The sequence below is a fragment of the Sylvia atricapilla genome, chromosome 1, assembly GCF_009819655.1.
Source record: "Sylvia atricapilla isolate bSylAtr1 chromosome 1, bSylAtr1.pri, whole genome shotgun sequence".
In the NCBI taxonomy this organism is placed as follows: Eukaryota; Metazoa; Chordata; class Aves; order Passeriformes; family Sylviidae; genus Sylvia; species Sylvia atricapilla.
The window spans coordinates 91562715-91583456 of record NC_089140.1 but is presented as its reverse complement, the minus strand read 5'-3'; the positions used below and the strand labels follow the sequence as shown (position 1 = coordinate 91583456).

Sequence of the window (20742 nt, the reverse complement as noted above, 5' to 3'; positions counted from 1 at the left end):
TCCACTGAGTGTGTGGTATCATAAGGTGCCAAGTGACCTTGACATTGTCTAACACAACTGTTGTGGGCTTCCAGAACTGCAGAAGTCTGTCATCAGTGCTTTCAAATTACGCCAGTGAGGAGCCGTGGTAGGAGAGCTAATTCACCCTCTGGTGGTATTTTGGACTCGTTGAGGAGAAAAAACTGATTGATAATTCTTGATCCTCAATTAAATGCAGAATGAATTGCAGAATCATTATAACCTAAATAAATTAAAAGAACTTTTGAGTGTTACTGGAATTGCTGAGAGATTTTGCAAAGCACTGAATGAGCTCTGCTGTCAAAATATTTTAATCAGTTTTTAGTTTCATTGGGACTAGCCATGCATATTTCTGGGATAAATGTCATCTTCTCTGACTTAAATCAAGATGAAACAAAAAATCTGGCCATTGTTTTCCTTAACTGACAAATCAGAAATAAATGCCCAGTCTGGGTTAAATGAAACATTTCATTGCTGCATTTAATTTTGTTTTATTTGACCCTTTTGACCATAAAAAAATTAATTTATCAGAGTTCTGTTTCAGAAGCATCATAGCATAAAAATCTTTCTGATGGAAAGCATGATTGCCATCTCTAGCATCTTCCACCACATTCTGATGAGTAAAGAGGTCTCATTAATTTGACTGTTCTGTCAACAATTTGATTTCAAGCACATTGGACAATTGGAGTTTACTCAAGGGCAGTATAGATATGCTTGCCCTGTTCTTGGTGACAAAATACTGAGAAGGGCAGACAATTGGCCTGACTAGGAGGCATGTCCTTACCAAGATTTATCAAACATCCTTTCTTTGCTGCTTTTTCACCATCTTAGGTGCATGATGGTCACTTGAAACCACATGTAGGGCTCAGCAGATGCTGATTTGGGGTGGAAGTGAGGAGACACCCCTGTGTATCACATATCACATGTTTAGTCTAGCAGAAGCTGAACACTTCACTTTCTAGGAAGAAGTCTCTCAACTTTAAAGAGAAATATACCTGCAAGCTTCTCCCACATTATTTTCTGTCACATTCTTCCAAGTTTCAACAGATTATTTTTGAAAATACATGACACATAATGAGAGGGAAGCAGGTCTTTATTAGGTTTAAGCTTTTTTGTTGCTTCGAAGAGAAGAAAAGAGGTTAAAGATGCATCTCAGTTGGAGGGGGGCCAACAGCAGCAAGACTTCCCAGAGACAAAGTTTTTCTCTGATATCTGGTTCAAGAAATGGGCAGAAGGCTAAATTTCTTTGCGTTGTTGGCAGGATCTAGCTCATGACATTGCTTGTGAGTCCCATTCACAGTTACATTAGGACTTTGCAGACCACAAGTGTATGATTCTTTCTGTGACACATTCAGTTTGTTTTCATAGAGGAAGTTTCACTAGGAATCACTTCTGAATTAATTTTGTTATCTTTTCTGAGACTTTCTCCCCCTTCTTCTGGTGGTTGGTTTGTTTTGTTTGGTTGTTGTTTTGTTTTTTGTTTGTTTGTTCTTGGTTTTGGTTTGGAGGGGTTTTTTTTTTTTCTGGTTGGGATATTTTGAAATTTTTTTAGTTTGGTTTGTTTTTTTTCTGAAAGAATGTGGCTGTGAAACTGTTGACTGGGATTCAGGAAGAGCTTATTCTCCTGAGAATGCAAACCTCATGATTTCTATCTGGGAATTACAAACTGAATCAGAACAGACTAAGGTATAATACAAATATTCAAATAGATGAAGTGTTTGTATGATACAGTTTTTATTTTGTTAACCTCTTATTTATAATTCAATTGCTAGCAAAAGTCGAATGCATCATTGAGGCCAGATGGGTCAACAAACAATTTGTCTCAGAAGAAGTTATTTATTACCATGGGTTCCACTGAGGTATGGTTGAAAAAAAATCATTAGATGACATTTAAAAAGTAAAATATTGAAAAAGCATAGCATTTCTGCAGTGTTATACAATTTTTTGTAATTCTTGGATACACATTTAAGTACTTATTATCTGTTCTCATAATGCAGGGTCTCCCAGCATTTCTTTCAGTAAATTTCAGGGCAAATAAATCCTTGTTAAAAAATTGCAGATCCTAACATTTTTTAAATGACTGCACATTAAGTATTTCCCAGGACTTGTGCACTTCTAATTTAAAAGTGCAGTTCTTCAGTGATATTCGATGCGCTTTCATTACTGAAAAAAAACCCCAAACTTTTAATAAATCCTTTCATCCATTCACATTCTTATAATAAACTCCTCCCTGTAATACATAAGCATTAGTCAACAGCATATTCAGAGTTGTCATTAAGATTTTTTGATTAATTTTGGTTTTTTCCATCTCTTATGGTGGAAATTGGCTCTTCATATACAATAGTCTTTGAATAAGGCCTGGTGATGCTTTGGTTTTCATTTTTGTTGTTTCTTGTCAGTCCCAAAGAGTTTATGTTAACATTGTAATGCCAGGAAGGACATAGTAGAAGAATTCTTGCTTTCAGTGAGGTTCATTCCTCTGTCAATTCGGCCAACTAGAATGGCTTTTCAAATTTGTTGCAATTGAGTTGTAATTAGATTTGTTATTAGGTCTAATGGATAAATAGATAAAATAAGCATCATATACAGGAAATAGCCTAGCTCACAAGCTCTCCCTGAACTGCATTTTTTTAGTAGAGGTGCAACACTGGACCAGTCTGTCCAAAAGGGCATTTTTGACATTCTTGTGTCAGACTGGGAAAAAACAGCATCTGATTTGAGAAGGACAGATTTTCAAATATCGTGCAAACAATTTCACTATCTTTTTGAATAATTGATTTTTTTTCGGTCTTGTTTTCAGTGCATTTTTAGGGTAGGTAAATTTTAAAGTAAATTTTACTTAAATTTTACTTTTGCCGTATACATATACTCTTTTTAACTGTATGCATTTGGTGCTATTTACAGGACTTTACAGGAACATGTGCATTTTTCCTAAGAACATCAGATGAAGTTGTAACTGCATCAAATGTCTCTCAGGTCAGAGCAAAATATACAGTATTCACATGTTCATATTTTGTCAGACCTTTATTTATGCAACTGGAGTCAGAAAATAATAGGGAATGCTTTCATGAAAATCTCTAGTTGTCTAATTAACAAAAGTTCTTTTTCATAAGAGTAAGTATTTATGATAAAGTGAAATTTTATAATTTATAAATTAGCTACTTCAGTATTATTAAATCCCAAGTTTTTAATTTAAAAAATAATTATTAATTAGTCATTAAAATATACACTTTAATGACAACAGGGAATAAAGACCTAAACCAGAAGATTTTATTTTAAGTAATGAACCTAAATTCTTGAAATGCTGCACATAAACTCTATCTTTTAGACCTTTAAAAGAAAGATCATTCTTGAAACTAACAGAAGGTTTTCCAGCATCTCATAGTTTGTTGTGTGTAAAAATGTACTGTAACAGTCTTTTCTGACTTTCAGAGATACTCATGTGTACTTCATATAGTTATGGACTGTGAATGTTTCTGTACCTATCTAAATTTCATTCAAGTGGTATAATGTTGCAGAAGTCGACATGCATTGTGCTAGTTTTTGTTTCTTCCCAAAGGAGGTGAATTTTGGCATGTTTGATTGTACTGATGGAAATATCCTTCAGGGCCTGGAGTTCTTTTTGTCCCAGATCATGATACCGACACTTAAATCTCAACAGGTAATCAAAAAATCCACCTTTTTTCTCAAGAGCATGTTGAAGTAAGGAATGCTGCTGCTGCAGTTCTGCTTGTCCATCTGTTGGACCTGAAACAGAGGATAGAAGAAGAGAAAGATCTAATACAGGCCTTTATGAGAGTCATGCAATTTGTATATATACAAATCTTTGAAATTCATGTCAGTACCCTTTATTTTCAAGCAATAGTGCCAACTTTATTTATTATGACAAAGGAGAATATAACACAGCAACCATACCAAGGTAAAGCTGTGATGACTTTATGAAAACTAGATTAAACTTGGATTGAAGGAAGTGTCAAGTCATTTTGGCAGCACAAGGGATCAGTCCGTGACTGTTCTGGAGCATGGACAGCAAGAACAGTGTTATATCCAGCTTCTTTTGAGTTGTCCTTGTTCTGTGGTACTCGTAAAGCATCACAGTTTGTTCAGTTGCCTCTGGAAGCACACGTTCAGAGGTAGCAAATACAAAGAAGCTCACTGTCTGCTGAGAATAATGGTGTGTGCTGCTACCATACACTGTCATTTTTCTCTCCCCAGGAGCAGAAAGGGAGATTAGAGTCTGTCTTTTTGTTTAGAAGGAGAAAAATAAAACTAAACAAAATATAATCCAATGTGAAATCAGTGACAGCTGACTTCAGAGTCAAGTTAGAGTGAAGTCAGACAGTTTTATTTCTTAGACCCTCTTGGTTATTTGTCTCTTCTTGTCTAACAGAATAGTTAAATCAGTGCACACTTTAAAATATCAATGAGTATATTTCAAAGGGAGGGCATGTTGATAAATCTTTATATACTGCCATGAATAAGAAATACTTTTTTAATGAAAAATACCTTTTGTGGTCAAAAACCAAAAGGAAGCGTGACCCTCACTTTTTTGTTTTTTGCGTAAATCATAAAATAATCAGAACTGGGGAGCTGTGAAAGAAGGCTTGAAGAACAGCCAGATACAAGAATTTCTGTATGCAGTGGATAAATTTGTGAGTACTTTGTCATCATCTAGACAGAATATAGAAGATAAAATTCAGCTCACGAAAGTAGATATTGATATTTATGTCAGAAGCTTGCAGAACCCATCTGACTACATAACTGCAGGTGAGTAATTCCTACACTAAAGCAAACACAATGATGCTGTTTATAAAATGAATGTTATGTCATTAGTAAAAATTTACTTTGAAGAGTTAATTCATCTTCTCTGTCCTGTATACATTTTTCTGCTTACACTTGCCAGGTTTGCGATTGTTTAATTATGGGACCATCAATTATTTGCCCATACTTTAGTTCATAGATCCTAAAGAATTAGGTAGTTGCTTGATATATCATGCAAGCAGCTGTCTGCATCCCTCCTACCTTGCTGGCCAAGTAGCTGCTGAGTGAATCCATATACTAGAGTATGTACTATTCACTTTCTTTGATACTGGGAAAATCCTGTGCAATGTTGTCTGACTCCATGAATAAAAACACCTATATTTATTTAAAAATGTTCATTTACATAAATGTTTTTGTAAGAAGAAGAGTAGTTGCATGTCTTTCAATAACAGCTGTCAACCATTTCTTATGAACTCACTGTATTTCTGTTTCTATTGTAAAGGATATGCAATAGTAACAGATTAGGTAGACACAAGTATTATTTGTGTGCATCTTGTTGTTGCAGTCTTAATCTTTTCCTGCTGGTCGGTGATTCAAATATACAGAGTTTACATAGTCTCAGATTACGTTTGGCAAGAACACTTCACTTCTGTAGTTTAAATTTCTGTATTTATTTCTTGGTGCTTATAAAACTGTCCAATTCTATGGTTTTGAAGGCACTAATGCAGAGCTCATTGAGAAACTTGAAGAAGTGGTCATGATTTGGACCAAACAGATTAGACAAGTTTTAGTGGAGAGTGAACAAATTAGAAGGGAAGCTGATGATGTTGGTCCATCTGCAGAGCTGGAGCACTGGAAGTCAAGAATGTCATCATTTAACAGGTGAAATCCCTGCCTTATTTCTCACAGAGTCTTAAAAAAGGGGATTTTTAAAAAAATAAGTGTAAACTTTTGTTCCAGAGAGAATTAAATATGTTTCTTACTTCAAAGCCTTTTAGATGAGATCAAGAGTTCAAGAGTAAAGAAAATTATAAGCATTCTTCAGGCAGCAAGATCAAAGACATTAAAACAGTGGAAGGAACTGGTAATTACTACTTTCTAATTAGAATTTTATATTATTACAGTACTGTATTTGTAATATATGTAGAACTGAACACAATGCTAAACAGAAGAATAAATTTGAGTGTTTATGCTGATTTTACACTGCGTTATATTATCCATTTTTTGGAACACACAGCATCAATGATTCTGAAATTAAATAGATAGCTTGAGAAGAAGTCAGTGCTTTGGCAATGTATCTTTTAATAACATTATAGGTGAAAAGGTTGTACAAAAGTAAAGCAGTGCAGCAATACAACATTTTTCTGTCTCTGACAAGCCGAGCCCTGTGCAGACTAACTGCAGAAATCTGAAAGTCCATCATAATGCTTTTAGAATTGTTGAGAGTGGGCTTCAGTGGCATAACTGCAAATTCATGTAAGTGGATATCTGTAATGTAAACTCATCAGGCAGAATTGTGGGCAAGCCAGAAAATAAGCTGTAGATCATATACAGTCAATGAGACCCCCACCCCCAGAGTGTAGGTCTTCTATTGCTGAAGAAAGTATTGTACTGTTTTAAGAATAGGCCAGGAAAAGTTTTTGATTTTGTGATTACCATATTTGCAGACTTTTATGATAAATGGAATTTGGATGAAAGTGTCTGTACAGAGACAGTAAAAGCTAAGGATGATGAATTAGATTTCCTTCTTCCTATGAACTAGCCCCATAAGTAGTGGACAGTTCCACCTAACATGAGCATACAGATATACAGGCATTAGTTGTGAACTCATTGTCTCTAACAAGTGTTTATTAAACAATGTTGGGAAGCGCCCTGGTAACATTTCAGGGATCTTGTCTAAGTTCTGTGAGATGGGTCCTGTGCTGAAACCATTCTAAAATCAAAGTTGGATCCACGAGGATGTGGAGGTCTAAGTAAGGACTTCCTTTAAACCACATCTAAAATGTTGCTGACCTTAGAAGATCTTACCAATTTTTGCACGTAAAAGCAGTTATTTCTTATGAGAAAAATAAATAGCACATTTGAAAACACTTCTGTAGGAAAGTGTTTGCAAGATTTAATCACAGCTTTGTGTGCTATAAAAGCGAAAGAACCTGTTCAGAAAATTTTCACAGTAATAATTCTACTCCTTTCCTTTTTTCTCATACCTTCAGGATGGTAGTATAACAATTGCTGCAAATGAAGCTAAAGACAACGTGAGATATTTATATACATTGGATAAATTTTTTGGTCCACTTGCCAATGGTTCACCTGTAAGTACTGTAAAGGCATTTAATGTGAAATTCAGAAAAGAAAGGAAGGACATTGGTTCCTGTAGAAAGCTATTTTTCCTTTTAATATTTAACTATTTTACTTACTTATTCGTGGACAGCTTAACTCCTTAGGCCTCAATGAATTGAGGTCACTGATTTTGAATTAACCAGAGATAATAATACCTTTTTTATTAAAGTAGTTATCATTCCAGAAGATAATTGAAGGGTATGAAAAAACTAAGCATCAGATTATGTTTTTCTTAATCCAATAATGAGTTGAATGGCCTTTGTGAGCTTAAGTCTCACGTATGGCAGCTCTTCTGTCTGCATGCTTTAGTTAGGAATTACTTGGAATTGTTTTATTGTGAAAGTCGTAAAATGATCTTAAACTTTGGTTGAGCTGAAATTGGTCAGCTTCCACTTATTTTACAGGTTAAAGCTGTTTCTCTTGTAGATAGCACTGTCATCCTGGTTGATAAAACTTATTTTCATAACCATGTGGGTCTCAGAGTTCATTTTTTAAAGTGAAAACGTGAATTTTGGCTATACAGATATCAGACAAAATTGTTTAAGCTTGCATAGTTCAGAACATTTACATATAATCCAGCTGGTAACAATTTTTCTAAATAATATTTTCAAAGCTTGATCTCTTTGAATCCATCCTGCTATTTTACACTGCATTTCTTTTGCAAATACTCACTGTTCTGCCATATTGGACTTGACTTTTAGATACCATATTTTTTTTTTTTCCTTTTCTAGACCAGTCTATTGTTTTGGGTTCTCAATGTATCTGTAGACCAATCGCTTGTTCTGGGTTCTCAGTGTACCAGGCTTGCATGCATTTCTCTGAAATATTTCTGTGGGACAGAAAACTCTATAGTTCAGTGTCCAGTAAAAGTGAGATTATTATTGCCTGGCCTTCCTCTTCTTGATTTCTCTTCTGTACAGATCTAGGCAAAATGACCAAAAGCCAACTTTCTTGTTGTCCTTCCTACATAAATCCGACTCTTTTCCAGCAGGGTATGACCTCTTTTCCTCAGGTAGCATGTTCCGCTGCAAAGCAGAGCACCTTACACCAGTTACAGCACCTTCTTATGCTGGAGGCCATGACCAAGCAGAATAGAGCATCTGGTCCTCCTGTGGAAAATCCCAGTCTGTGATTTATTCTTTGCCCTTTTTCCATGATTTTTGTCTTGGTCAAGGTATGATAGGTCCCCACTGGTGAATTGGATGGTCCATTTTGTAATGACAAAACCACAAAAAGATGTTTGTCCACTGATAAACATATTCCCAGAGCTGTCCCAATTTTCATTGTGTTAAATTTCAGGAAATTCAGATTTCAGTCTTTCTCTCTCTCTTTTTTTTTTTTTTTTTTTTTTTCCTGTTCTAGGTAACAGTGATGGAGCACATTCCTAGTTTAATCCACACTGTCTGTATGATCTACTGTACATCACCATACTACAACACATCAGAGCACATGACGTCCCTGTTTCTTAAAATCACCAATCAAATGATTAACACATGCAAGACCTATCTATGTGAAGGTGTTTCAAAAATCTGGGACCTGGACAGGTGATAGAATTTTAATAATTTCGTCTTCTGTTGTTGACTTTAGAAGTAAAATTGCAGATTAATCATCAAGATTATTAACAGGCACATTTAAGTAGCCCTTTGTCCTCCTACTTGTCACTGATTCCTATGTTAATTTTAAGCTGGTAACTATTAATTCTAGAATTAAGAGTGAATTCTTAATTAGGAATGTTTGTAGAATTAAGTACTCTGCAAAAATGAATTTAATATGTGTTTTGAAAAAAACTGTTATTGGAAACTGTGTAATAGTACACAACACTCGATATATTGTCCACATGGATTTTTTTAAACCAAAACACACTTAAGATAATGGAAGTGGGAACTGAAATACTTCATAAAAAAGGTCCAAGGATAGACTGGCAAAGTTCCATCCAAGATTTATATTTTATTGTTGGAACATGACTGGACATGACTGTGAGTTTGAGGAAGAGAACAATATGTATCAGGACCAAACCCACTACTCAGTTGTGTTGTGGGACATTTCAAGGAAGGGATGAGTTAGCTGCTCTACAGCTGCTTGTCCAAGTGCTACACTCAGAATAAATGGAAGCATAGAAGTGTTTGTATAAACTTATGCATTGAGTGGTGAATGCTGATGTCAATGGCAGAGCAAGTGTATCTGAAGGATGACAAGTGAAGGTAGCATAGGAAGAACACATACTGTTAAGAGCAGGTCAATTAATTTTAATGCAAAAAAAGAAGGGGGAAACCAAAGTGTTGCTGTTAGGGACATGAAAGAACAAAGAAGGCAGCAGAAAGGTCAGCAGGAAAGCTCTTCACTTTATTTTTCTGACTCCATAAATACACACTTTGACAAGCAGGCCAAAGATTGGCTACACAGGTAGGCACCTCTTTGACCTCATTGGTGAACATCACCATCAATCATCTTTCTCCTCCCAGTGGAGAAATATGTAAACAAAATAGATAATTTCTAAAAATAGACATAGTTTTCTTGAAGCTGCATGAGAACAAAATTCAAACAGTGAAAAGCAGGCAAATTTGAGACAACACCAAAGAGAGAAGCTAAGATGAACATGACATCTGAAGTTGTCAACTAGAAAATTAATAATTGGAATAGTCTCTTGGAGTAGTCTAACTGGAGTTAAGATAAAGGGTATTGACGTGGAAAGGAAAAGGTGTTACAAGCTTCATCAAAGCAGATAGTCAGGATGTCTCTGCTTAAATTCCAGCCAATTCAAAATGACCCTGAGATAACAGACTAGGAGACATAAAAGTAAATCTAACAATTTTGATTCCTGCTGTATTTTGGTGTAGATAAAGGGAATTTTTCAGAATTTATCTGTAGTCAATTAAGTACTAGTTATATTTATTCTAAAGAATTAATGTAAATAAAAAACTAGAATACTTTTTTTGTTTGTTTATTCTAGCTGAATTTATTTCTGAGACATTCTTCTCATTTACTTAATCTGGTATCCCTGCAAAATTTTGTCCCTAATGGTTTCAGCCTATAAATTTGGCTATAATTTTAATTCCTAGTAATCTTTTGGAAGATGACAGACAAAGCCAAAGTGGAGGAAGAACTCTGGGCAAATGGCCTATGGCTCGTTTCCATACCTCATCTGTGTATCTCATGTGGTACCTCAGGGTTATTGAACAGCTGTGTATGTAATGATCTGTGACCTTAGGAACCGAGTTCTTCCTGGTGTATCTTCTTCAAGAAACAAGATTCTCCCTCATCCTTATTTTAGTGTGGAAAAGCAATTTTCCAGTCTTGTCTGCTTAGAAAAAATCCCAAACAAACAAACAAACCTATCAGTAATACTCAGTGCAGAATATGAGAAATGGTCAAGCTGTAAGCATTTAGCATTAACCTGGTATACATCCTTTGTGGACTATGCCATGCAAGTTTTGGATTGATGACAACAAACTCCAAGATAAAAATATCCAATCTCGATAACAGGTTCAAGTCAAAACCTTTTGACTCAAACCTGTCATATTTTGAGTGTTTTTCATGTAGTGTATAGTTTTGTGTTCTTATTTTGCAAGGTTGCATATTTTACTAGCATATTTTGGTTTTATTTCTACCCTTATGAAGACCTTAGAATGATTCTCTGTCTTCTGTATTTTCTTCCTCAGGCAAGAATTGCTAAAGAGGATACAACAATGCATTTTCCTCAAAGAAAAGTACAAAGCATCCTTTAAGAAAATTAGGGAGGAGCTAAAGGAAAATCCAAGTAACAGGCAGATTGATATCAGGTTAATAATTCACTTCAATATTGAATCATATTGATGAGTACAATTTATAAATGTAGTGTAATTATATTTGCTGGCTTACAGGAAAGCTAAATATTCAGTTAAAATGAAGTACCTTTTATAATCAAAAGATGATCTTGCAGGGTGGGTTTTTGGTTTTTATTCAGGGATAAACCAGGTTTTTGCCAGTCGCTTGTTGATTCAGCACATGTCCAATAGGACTTCAGGGGAATCAATGCATTTATTAATTGAATACAAGCATTTATGTATGGTATGAAATCCTAAAAAAAATTGAATAATCAATATAAGTGAAAACACTCTCAGGGAATTCAGTCACCTTTGAGCTGGCTCTCTATCACGATACCAAGGAGTGTTTTACCTGTATTGGCACCTAAATCATGGGGCATTTCTTGGTATTGTCCATTCACATTTTCTTCTCCTGCAAATACCTTATTTGAAAGAATTACTCCTGTGAGATGTGGTAAAAGCTTTTAATTGATGTATTTAATTGACATTTTCTGGTTTATATAAGTGAGTTAAATTCTTTGTTGTTGTTGATGTGTAATCATTACAGTATGATTTATTTTTGGTGTGAAACTTGATAATGGCTCTGGTAGATGTATTTGGGTTAAATAAAAACCTGTTGCAAAGAGATTTTCATAGAAATCCCTCTTTTTTTTTATATTGTTAGTGAAAACTACATATTTGGAAAATTTGAGACCTTCTGTAAACGTTTGGAGAATATTTCAGATATGAGCAATACTATGGAAAGCCTTTTAGAGCTCCAGCATATGAAAATAGAAGGCATTGATGAGATCACTACTCAATACCAGAGCATTGCGACAAATACAAAATCCAAACAGTATGATGTTCTGGACCATAGGAAAACAGAGGTACTTACATTCAGCACTTGTATGACAATCACTCTGTTGATTCCCTTCTGTTCATTGGAGTTATGCTAAGAATTTTTAATATTATAAAAATGCATATATTATTTTGCTGTAACAATGATACCAATACTCTCATATCTTTTAATAAGATTTGAAAGTGTTTGAAAGTGAAATTGGTTTTTTACTTCAAATGTTTTTGTTAACTTTTTTAGTAAATTAGTTTTGTGTGATAGGTAATGCTACAAACTAATTTTCCTAAGCCTGATTGTTTTGAGATGCATATATTTTGAATTGCAGAGTTAAAAATAATTTAGGTATGTTAACACACCAAATGCAGTTTGTCTAATTATAACTGTTACTCAGTATTATTAAAAATAATAGTAATGGCAGCATTATAACAAAGTTAGTAAAGGCACATGATTACACATTTCAGAAGGAGAAGGGAATGATATCACTCCCAGTGCTGAACAGAATGATAAAAAACTAAAGTGGCTTTTCAAATAGTCTGGTCTCATGTTTCAATCTTGTACATGCTGGAAATGAGCTGCTTTTCTTGAACTATAGCCTGCTTGTTTTGTGGAGTTAGTGGCCTACAATAGAAGTCCTAGAAGTGTAGACTTGCTCTCCTGCCTTCCTGAACTAAAGCTTGCCACTCTTACTAACTTTCCTTTAAACATTTAAGTTGGGAGTACTTTCTTCAGACTTTGATGGCTTGTGTTTCTCTAATACTTCCTGCTTTTTTCTCTACTACTTGCGGCTTGGCTCCTTTCTGAAAGAGGGCACTTACTGTTCACTGGAATTTGGAGAAGTTAAAAAGGGGCATGACTTCTCTACACCTAAATGTTTGGAGCAGCATCTATTATGTACTGTCTTCCCAAGCCTGTGCAGTGCTCTCTTTAAGAGATGTTTGCATTGAACTCCTTTTGTTAGGCACTGAGGATTTTGGACTCTTAAGAAAAAATTGCTACAGACAAATACTCAAATTACTTGTAGGAGCTGCCAAACTTGGTTACAACCTTCATTAGTCTGCATGGTGCTCTAGAGAACCTGCCAGTTTTCTTGTCTTTGGTGGGGTTCATACCTGGACAGTGAGCTGAGCACTCTCCTGTGGCAGGGCTGCAAGTAGTTGGTATGTGCTTTGTTCTCTCTGATGAGGAGGTTATAAGTTTTCCTTGGCTTGTGTGCTCTGTGCTCCTCTGTGCTTCTTTGTGTTCATGAAAATGAGGCTTTAACCATTTAACCTAGCATTGCTTATGTTTTGTTTGCTTCATTTAGAGTGTAAATGCTTTTGCTGCTGGTGCTGTTCCTGTTCTTTTTAATGCAATGCTGAACACACACACACCACGTAGATAAAACAGATTCCCCAAAAGCTTTTGTAAAATCAAAGCAGCATGATAGATGATTTTTTTTCTTTTGCTTTTATTCTAGTTTGAAAAAGATTACCTTGAATTTAAGAACCAAGTTGCAGCATTGTATGAATCTATACAGGAATATGTGGATTCCTGGTTTGAGAAGACCCTAACTGTAAGTAAGGTTACAAATGCAAGCCCCTGCATCTGGTGCTTGGAAGGGCCGAGTACTCATAACTCCTTCATTACTGCCAGTGTTCTATACTGTGCTGGTGGCTGCTTGAGATAATGTTGGAGGACATCAAATCTCTTACAAATGTTCTAAAAGGTGCTTGCAGAAGTGCTGTAACAGAATTCTTACTTGGTGCCAAATCTTAGTTCATGCTTTCCATACCAATTTTATAGCTCTGGATTTTGAAGTTCATTTTCTTTCTTCATCCTGGTGCTTCCTGTTGCATTTCTAAGTTATTCCTGTTTCTCTGGCAGGAGTAGTGAAATAATGTCTGCCATCTGTTTCCTTAATGTCCATATTGTTCATTGGCTCAGGCCCTGGTCAGATATGAGATGTTACTGAAGTATGAGTAAAGGTGTAGCTGTTCTAGCACAGCAGTTTGCTGAAAAAAGGAGTGAGGATTTGAGAGTCAAAAAAATTCCAAGCTGTAGTAGTAACAGTTTCTTGGTTTGTGCAGTGGTAAGTATGTCCTGTGTGGGACAACATACAGAAATAAAATTCACAAATTCATCTGGATGGATTTTTTTTTTCATTTCTTAGAAAATAACTTATAAATTTAAATAGCATTCTCTAAATTAATAAAATATTTTATGGACAACAACTTGCTGAACTCTTATCTTCTGAAGTAAATGTTCCATCTTCCTTTTTAGACTCAACAGATGCTGGGATTTCTGATGAAATTTGAACAAATAGGAGACAATAACATTGATCTAAATGAGAAGTATACCATTGTTCTTCACCAGTACAGCAAAGACTTAGAGTTTATTCAAAAGCTTTATCAGAAGGAAAAAGAAAATCCACCTATACCACGTAATATACCACCAGTAAGAATGAAGTAAATGAGAGAGAAAAATTACTTGATTTCTTGACTGTTTTTAAGTTAATGAAAATATAACCTTATGTCTTCTGTGTTTTAGGTAACAGGCAAGATTATGTGGGCTCAGCAGTTATTCAGAAAAATTGACCATCCAATGATGTTCCTTAAAAAGAAAACCACACTTTTGAAGGTTAGAAATTAGCATAGGAGGATTTATCCTAAGCTGTCAAGGATATTATTAGCAGACAGACAATTGGCTTGTATACTTCTACACTCACTATTCTAGCAGCTTGTATCCAAGCTCATCCAACAGTGGGATCATTTGTACACCTTTCTCAGTGAGCCATTAGTGCCTTGTATATGTCATAATATAGACTTCCTTCTATGAACAAGATTGGTAAGAAAAACCAGGAAAAGAGTTATGGTGCTTAGAGCAGTTGAATACTACTTAATAATTGAATTTCTAAATGTATTGCTATTTTTCTGTGTCTTATCTTGTCTCTAAACCAGCATAATTTAGAGTTTCCTGTTTCTTTTGTTTTCATGTGTTAGAGAGACCTACTGGAGGACCTTTCTACTGTTAGACTCATTGAATTGTTTAAGTGGTTCTTTTCCTTTTCTTCTCCCCTAAATTGCAGACAATGGAAATGAAGAAAGTTATCAAGAACTACAATAAAATGGCTACAGTTCTTTTGGAATTTGAGCTTATTTATTACAGGGCCTGGTGCAGGTTTGCTGACCAGGCTAGGAATGCTCTGTGTGCTTTCTTACTTGTCAGGCACCCAGAAACCAAGGTAAATATGATTTATTCTTTATATTTCTGTTATATGATTTAGTATTACATATGCTACTTTAATCATATCATGGATAGACAAGAAAGTAACTCTTAGCTTAAATAGGGTTGAAAAATAAGGCATTTGAGTTGAAATAATTTTTCATTTTTGTGTATATTTATGATACGTCTCATAATGGTTCTTCTTCATAAGGCTTCTGTCTTATTCAGGGTATAAAAGAGGCAGTATCCAGCAAATACATATCTACTACTGACTTATCCACAGTCTTTAGTTATTGTTTCCTTGTTTATTTTCTATGTTAACCAAAATTTTAGTCAAGGAAGGATTTTTTTGTTATATCATGGCTTTTTCTGCAGTGATCAATATCACTGTGTTGAATATAGGGAAATAATTCATTGACTTGCTTTCAAAATTGTTGAGGAAGAAAATGTTACCATTCTTACTTCACAGATTCTTTTTCTGCTGTAGTGCAGAGAAATTATGATTAAAATGTGGCATTTTTTGTACTAATGATTCCATAATGGACAACTAGGACATAGTTTTCAAATTTATGTTGAATCGTAAAAACATTTAGTGCCCCCAAATAGATATTAACCTGCACAATATTTCTCCCTAGTTACTGATGGAGAAAAAAGCATATGATGAAAAAGCAAATTAACTTCCAGAGAATGTAGCTGCAGAACTAGAATTAAACTTGGGAAGTCATGGGAGCCAAGTGGTTAGGGTACAGTGAAGGAGTCAGAAGAAATTGAAATCAGTGTAAGATATTCATTGATTAATACTTTGGGAAACCCATATATTTCTAGAGGAGGTAAATATTTTTAAAATCCTGTCTAGTCATCTACATCTCTTTATATGATCCAGTTATATGAAGCTACATGTAAATACCAAATTAGTGTCTTATTTTCTATTTCTTTTTTTCACTGCTACATGAAGGAATTATCTGTAAATTTAGACCCAATGGTCCTGGAAGTACTTTATGAGACAAAATACCTAAGAAAAATGCATTTTGAGGTTCCGGATGCTGTCCTTGGCTTGTGTGCAGATGAAGAACAGATTAAAAGACATCAAAGGGAGTGAGTGAACAGTTTTTGGAATTGTTTCTCATCTTCAAATGGGAATCCCTAACTTTGAGTCTGTTGCATATATTGCTTTTGATTTATTTTATTTTTTTCTCTTTGATGGAGTTTAATTGAATTTTAATTGCTTTCCCCTGTATTTCCATATTAACATGCAGTTGTTCCTGTTTACACACATATCTCATTGCTTGGAAACGCCTACATGTTTTTGTTTTGTTACTTCAACAGCTGCACTCCAAGTGGAGCTCCTAGATACTGCTTTTGTTATTGTTGGAGTGCATCTGTGCACTCTAATATAGCAATTACACCCCAATATATTACACTTAGCATCACAAGTTTTTTTTCTCCCTGTTAGAAAAATAAGCTGGAATTTACTACTTGATTACAGCACAGCCCAAACGTGTGTAAAGGGAATATGTTGCCTAAGTTATAACTTGGTCTCTCATGTTGAATATCTAAATTCACTTTTGTTGATTTAAAATAATTTCTTTCTGTTTCTTGTAACAGTCCAAATCTCTGCTGCAAGAGTTCTTTCATTCTCAGGGATGCTGGTTGTTAGTTCTAGAACTCTCTAAACAGAGATGTTCAGTCTTAAAAAAGCAGTGCTTTGTGAGGAATGTTCTTCATTTCTTAATCAGAATTGGACAAAAAGGGATGAAATTTAATGAGTTTCATAAGTTTCATACCTCAACCCCTCCTCTCTTTTTGTGTTGTTGAAATTTTCAATGTTTCAGTCTTACAATGCAATGTTTTTGTTGATTTTCTGTGGAGTGTTTAAGGACAACTACATTTTTAATGTGCAAGGCAAACCTTGTGTGCTGCAGGCCTCCAAAAATCCACAGCCCCAAATTTTGCCATCCAGCAGTTAGAAAAATGCAGAAATTGTTTGCATTAAAAAAGGAAAGCTAAACTTGCCTTCTACTCTAAAAAACCCTTCATATTGACTCCCCAAACAAATAAGAAATATTAAGGGGGTGTAGATTTTTTATTAATAGCATTTAAAAAGCAGTTTTGGGTATATTGTGAATGGGTTATCTCAGTATGCAGCTTGTAACAGTGATGTCTAGAGTCATGATTTTAATCCGGTGCAGAACACAGCTATTTCTGGTTTTGCAGTAGTTCTTGTAAGGAACCCATTATGTATCTGACCTTTAAATTATATCTGCTTCTAATTCTTGTTTATGCAGTTTCTTTGTGCAGCTCCATTTTTATGCAACTATATTGGTAGGCCTTGTTTCAGAATTTGTACTCTTTTTCTTTGGGATTCAGGGTTCTCAGTGGTTTGTATGTAGCTTTTCTTATAAGCAGTGGAATTTCATGCCATGTCTTGTGAGATGGGAAGATGGAAACAAAAATGCCATGTTTTCAATTTCCTATTTCTATTTCTTTCAATTGCAAATAATTTTTCTTGGGAGAAAAATTCTGTCAGTTGATCACAGTCACTTTGCTGGAGGTACTTATTTCTTCAGTCTGGTTCTGTTGGCAAGGACAAAGAGGCCTGGCTGGAGTTAGGGAGAACTGAGAAGGGTTCTTACTTTTAAGATGGGATCAGAACTTGCAAACCTTATTAGCAGAAAATGTGCCCCAAATTCTGTGCGTTTCAAATATCTGAATTAAGCACATTATAAGCATGACCATGTCTTTCAGGCTCCAGAACCTGTTGATCAGTTACAAGGAACACTTGGATAGGATCCCAGTTGTGCTGAAACCACTGATGAAGCCATTGATAGGACAAATTGAGGATGCCCTTACCCCGGGCCTGATGCAGCTGTCGTGGACTTCTTTGCACATCAATAAATGTAGGTAATAGGAGAAAAAGTGGTGAGCTGTTCATATTGTTAGGTGCCTGCATTTATTTGTGCTCCTCTGTGAAAAATGTGTTTGTGGACTGACCTCTTCATTTTAGGTGGATAATTTTAGCCCAACTGCTACAAGAATGTGAGACAAGGAAATAGCTATGGGTGTTTTAATAGTAACTTTTAAAATAAAAAACTTTATAACTTATACTGAACATCCTAAAAGTGACATGTCTGTAATCAAGGTTGGAGATTTCTACCCAAATCCTAATTTATTTCCAAGAAAACATTTTTTATTAGGCATTGAGTTTTTCTACACAACTAGTAAGACATAACCTTAACACTATAAAATACAGCATAAAGTTGATTAACTGTTGTAAATTGTCATTGAGATAGGCATATATAAAACCATCACCAAGACTTTCATGTTGCAGTTTCATGAGAAAACAGTAGCTCATGCTTGTAAATTAGTTCTTCAGTTGAGGTTGATTGGTAGGCTTTCCCTTTTCTTATTCAAAAGGAAAAGTAGCAATATAAACAGGAGCTGGTAGAGTCTAAATCTGAAAGTGAAATGTAGCACAGGTTTGTTCAGCTGTTTATTTATGACTCTGGCATGTGGCATTGGTGCACAGGGCTCTGACCAGTGCTTAAGGCAGGGCTGGTAAGCTTCCAGCTTTACTTGACCTTTACCTGACAAAAGCACAAGAACCAAATGGCAAGTGTTTTTTAAAAAAATATTTTATAGCTCTAAAATGATTTTTTGTGTTTAATTCGCATTTTTAGTAACATATGATAAGGAAGGTCTTTACAATAGTGTTTATTTATTTATTTATTCATTCATTTAGGTACTCTCTGCGCTGTGTTCAGTATCTAAATAGGTATAATTCAGGTTGTGAAGGTCCTTTGTATCACCATTGGTCTCTTTTCTATAATTTAGAGGTAGTGCAGGTATCTGGGCTGTTTCCTGCTGCTGCGGCTGAAATGCAGTTACAGCTAGAAGGGAATTCTTTCCTCGAGTATAGGCACCATGTCTTTTTGAAGATGAGCAATGTCTGACATGCCCAGAATGTTTTTTGGGCACCTACAAATTAGCCACTGGTTTGGTGAAAACAAAATATTTTTTAGTTGCCAGCAATGTGCTGAACTCAAGCCTAACACCTTGTGTGACTTTTTTCCACCTAAGGGAACTCCATCTAGAAATATGGGGGTCCATAGTTGCCTTCTAGACTAAAACTTAAGAGACGCAGCAGAAAAATAGATTTAGAACTACTGAATTTATATATTAAACAAAAATCTAAGGAATTTGTTGGATTGCTTTTCTGTTTTAGGCAATAAAAAAGACAAGTTCCATAATTAACTTCCTAGTAGCAATTAATGACATTTCCTGCTTAAAACATCAGCAATTGGACAGTCCTGTCACACTGCTGTGGCTTAGATATCATAGTGATTTCTTTCTACATACAGCAGAAGTATACATTTTTCAATACATATATATATATATTTATATATATATAACCCTATGGTAATAATAGTGACAAAGGGCATCAGGTGCTGTATTGTTTTCTATTTTTCAACGGAAGTACAAAAGGGGAAGAATTTTTCCAGTCTATTCAGCAACAGCAGAAACAGTCAATTTTACCTTTAGTTTAACAAACATATTTGTTAAATCAATGTTTATCTGTTTCCAAAGTAAATTAGGTCACACATATGAAAGAAGAAATCTAATGGTTGAAAAAGGCTGTAGTCTTGGCTGGGGAAATTTCAGCCATTTAATTTATAAGCTAATTACAATGGTAAAGTGCTGCATTTTGCTGTGTATGTGTGTAGGAGGACCAAAATAATGTTTGGGCATTTGAATCCTATCTGTTTTCTGTTCTATTTTGTTGATCTTTTTTATTAGAATGTTATTACCCAAAAGAAGAAATATTTTGAAGAATATTGTTCTGCTTATTATGAAATGGTTTAATCTAAAAGTTGAAAGATGGACAGCAAGTCCATCATGTTTCAGGCCTTCATTTCATATTTCATTTCCCTTAAATCTTCATTTTATTATAAAAGCTGGGGGGAGGCAGGGATGCTGTGAGGAAGGGGAGATGAGACTTGAAGATGTCTGTGTTTTGCATTGATTTGTTTTCACTTTGTTATCCTTGTTTAGTTATTCAGAATGTTTACAGTGCCCTGAGGGAGTTGGACTATGTAGCCAAAGCAGCATCTGATACCCTGGAATGCAGAATTGAAAGAATTCTGAAAGACATGTCAAACACTGCTCTGATAGTTTTGCCAGAAGATGAACCTATAGATGTGACTTCTTTCTTGGAACAAACAGAAAAGCTTGCTATCTCTACTGCTTCCAAACTGTCTCAGTAGGTTTCTTAATTGGACAGACCTGAAGGCCATTTTTGGGAGGGTTTATTTACTTGATACTTTTGTATGCATAGAGCCTTTACTTTTAAAATGTTTCTGTAACAGTAACATTCTAGTCTAGAGCAGAGTTATAGTCTTACCATGCAGGGCAGAAACTCCAAAGTATCTTGAACACAGCAGTTGTGAAATGGCATAGCATTTGGCATTTTGCCTCTATTTAGCATTTCTTTCATTCTTTTTTATAGCATTCTAATAAGTAGCAAGAAAAATGAAGATGGGTAGGACTTGAAATCTCACCCACACGTTAATTGCTTGTTTCTTTATACTTCTTTTGTTTTTACTTTATTCATTCTGATTGCACAGATTATTTTACTGCTTTATCATGATAAATTTGTTTTATCAGCTATAGCTGGAAAAAAACCTTAAAAATTCTTATGAAGTCCAAATGAATCAGATATAATGGGATCTGACAAATTGGTTTCTTGTTAGTCAGCATGTTTTAAAATCTCTGCATGCCGAAGGAATA

General features: G+C 35.0%; 1 protein-coding gene across 1 annotated transcript in view; it reads left to right on the top strand.

The window, feature by feature from the left end:
* LOC136366566 (dynein axonemal heavy chain 5-like) overlaps positions 1–20742 on the top strand; it is a 150564-nt gene that overhangs the window by 5410 nt on the left and 124412 nt on the right. The window contains exons 5-21 of the mRNA XM_066327725.1: positions 1791–1877; positions 2923–2994; positions 3578–3679; positions 4599–4785; positions 5496–5661; positions 5770–5863; positions 6993–7091; positions 8482–8663; positions 10779–10898; positions 11587–11788; positions 13214–13309; positions 14017–14190; positions 14284–14373; positions 14822–14977; positions 15914–16053; positions 17704–17855; positions 20008–20215. Coding sequence (XP_066183822.1) covers positions 1791–1877; positions 2923–2994; positions 3578–3679; positions 4599–4785; positions 5496–5661; positions 5770–5863; positions 6993–7091; positions 8482–8663; positions 10779–10898; positions 11587–11788; positions 13214–13309; positions 14017–14190; positions 14284–14373; positions 14822–14977; positions 15914–16053; positions 17704–17855; positions 20008–20215 — 2327 coding nt within the window. The remainder of the gene's footprint in view (positions 1–1790; positions 1878–2922; positions 2995–3577; positions 3680–4598; positions 4786–5495; positions 5662–5769; positions 5864–6992; positions 7092–8481; positions 8664–10778; positions 10899–11586; positions 11789–13213; positions 13310–14016; positions 14191–14283; positions 14374–14821; positions 14978–15913; positions 16054–17703; positions 17856–20007; positions 20216–20742) is intronic.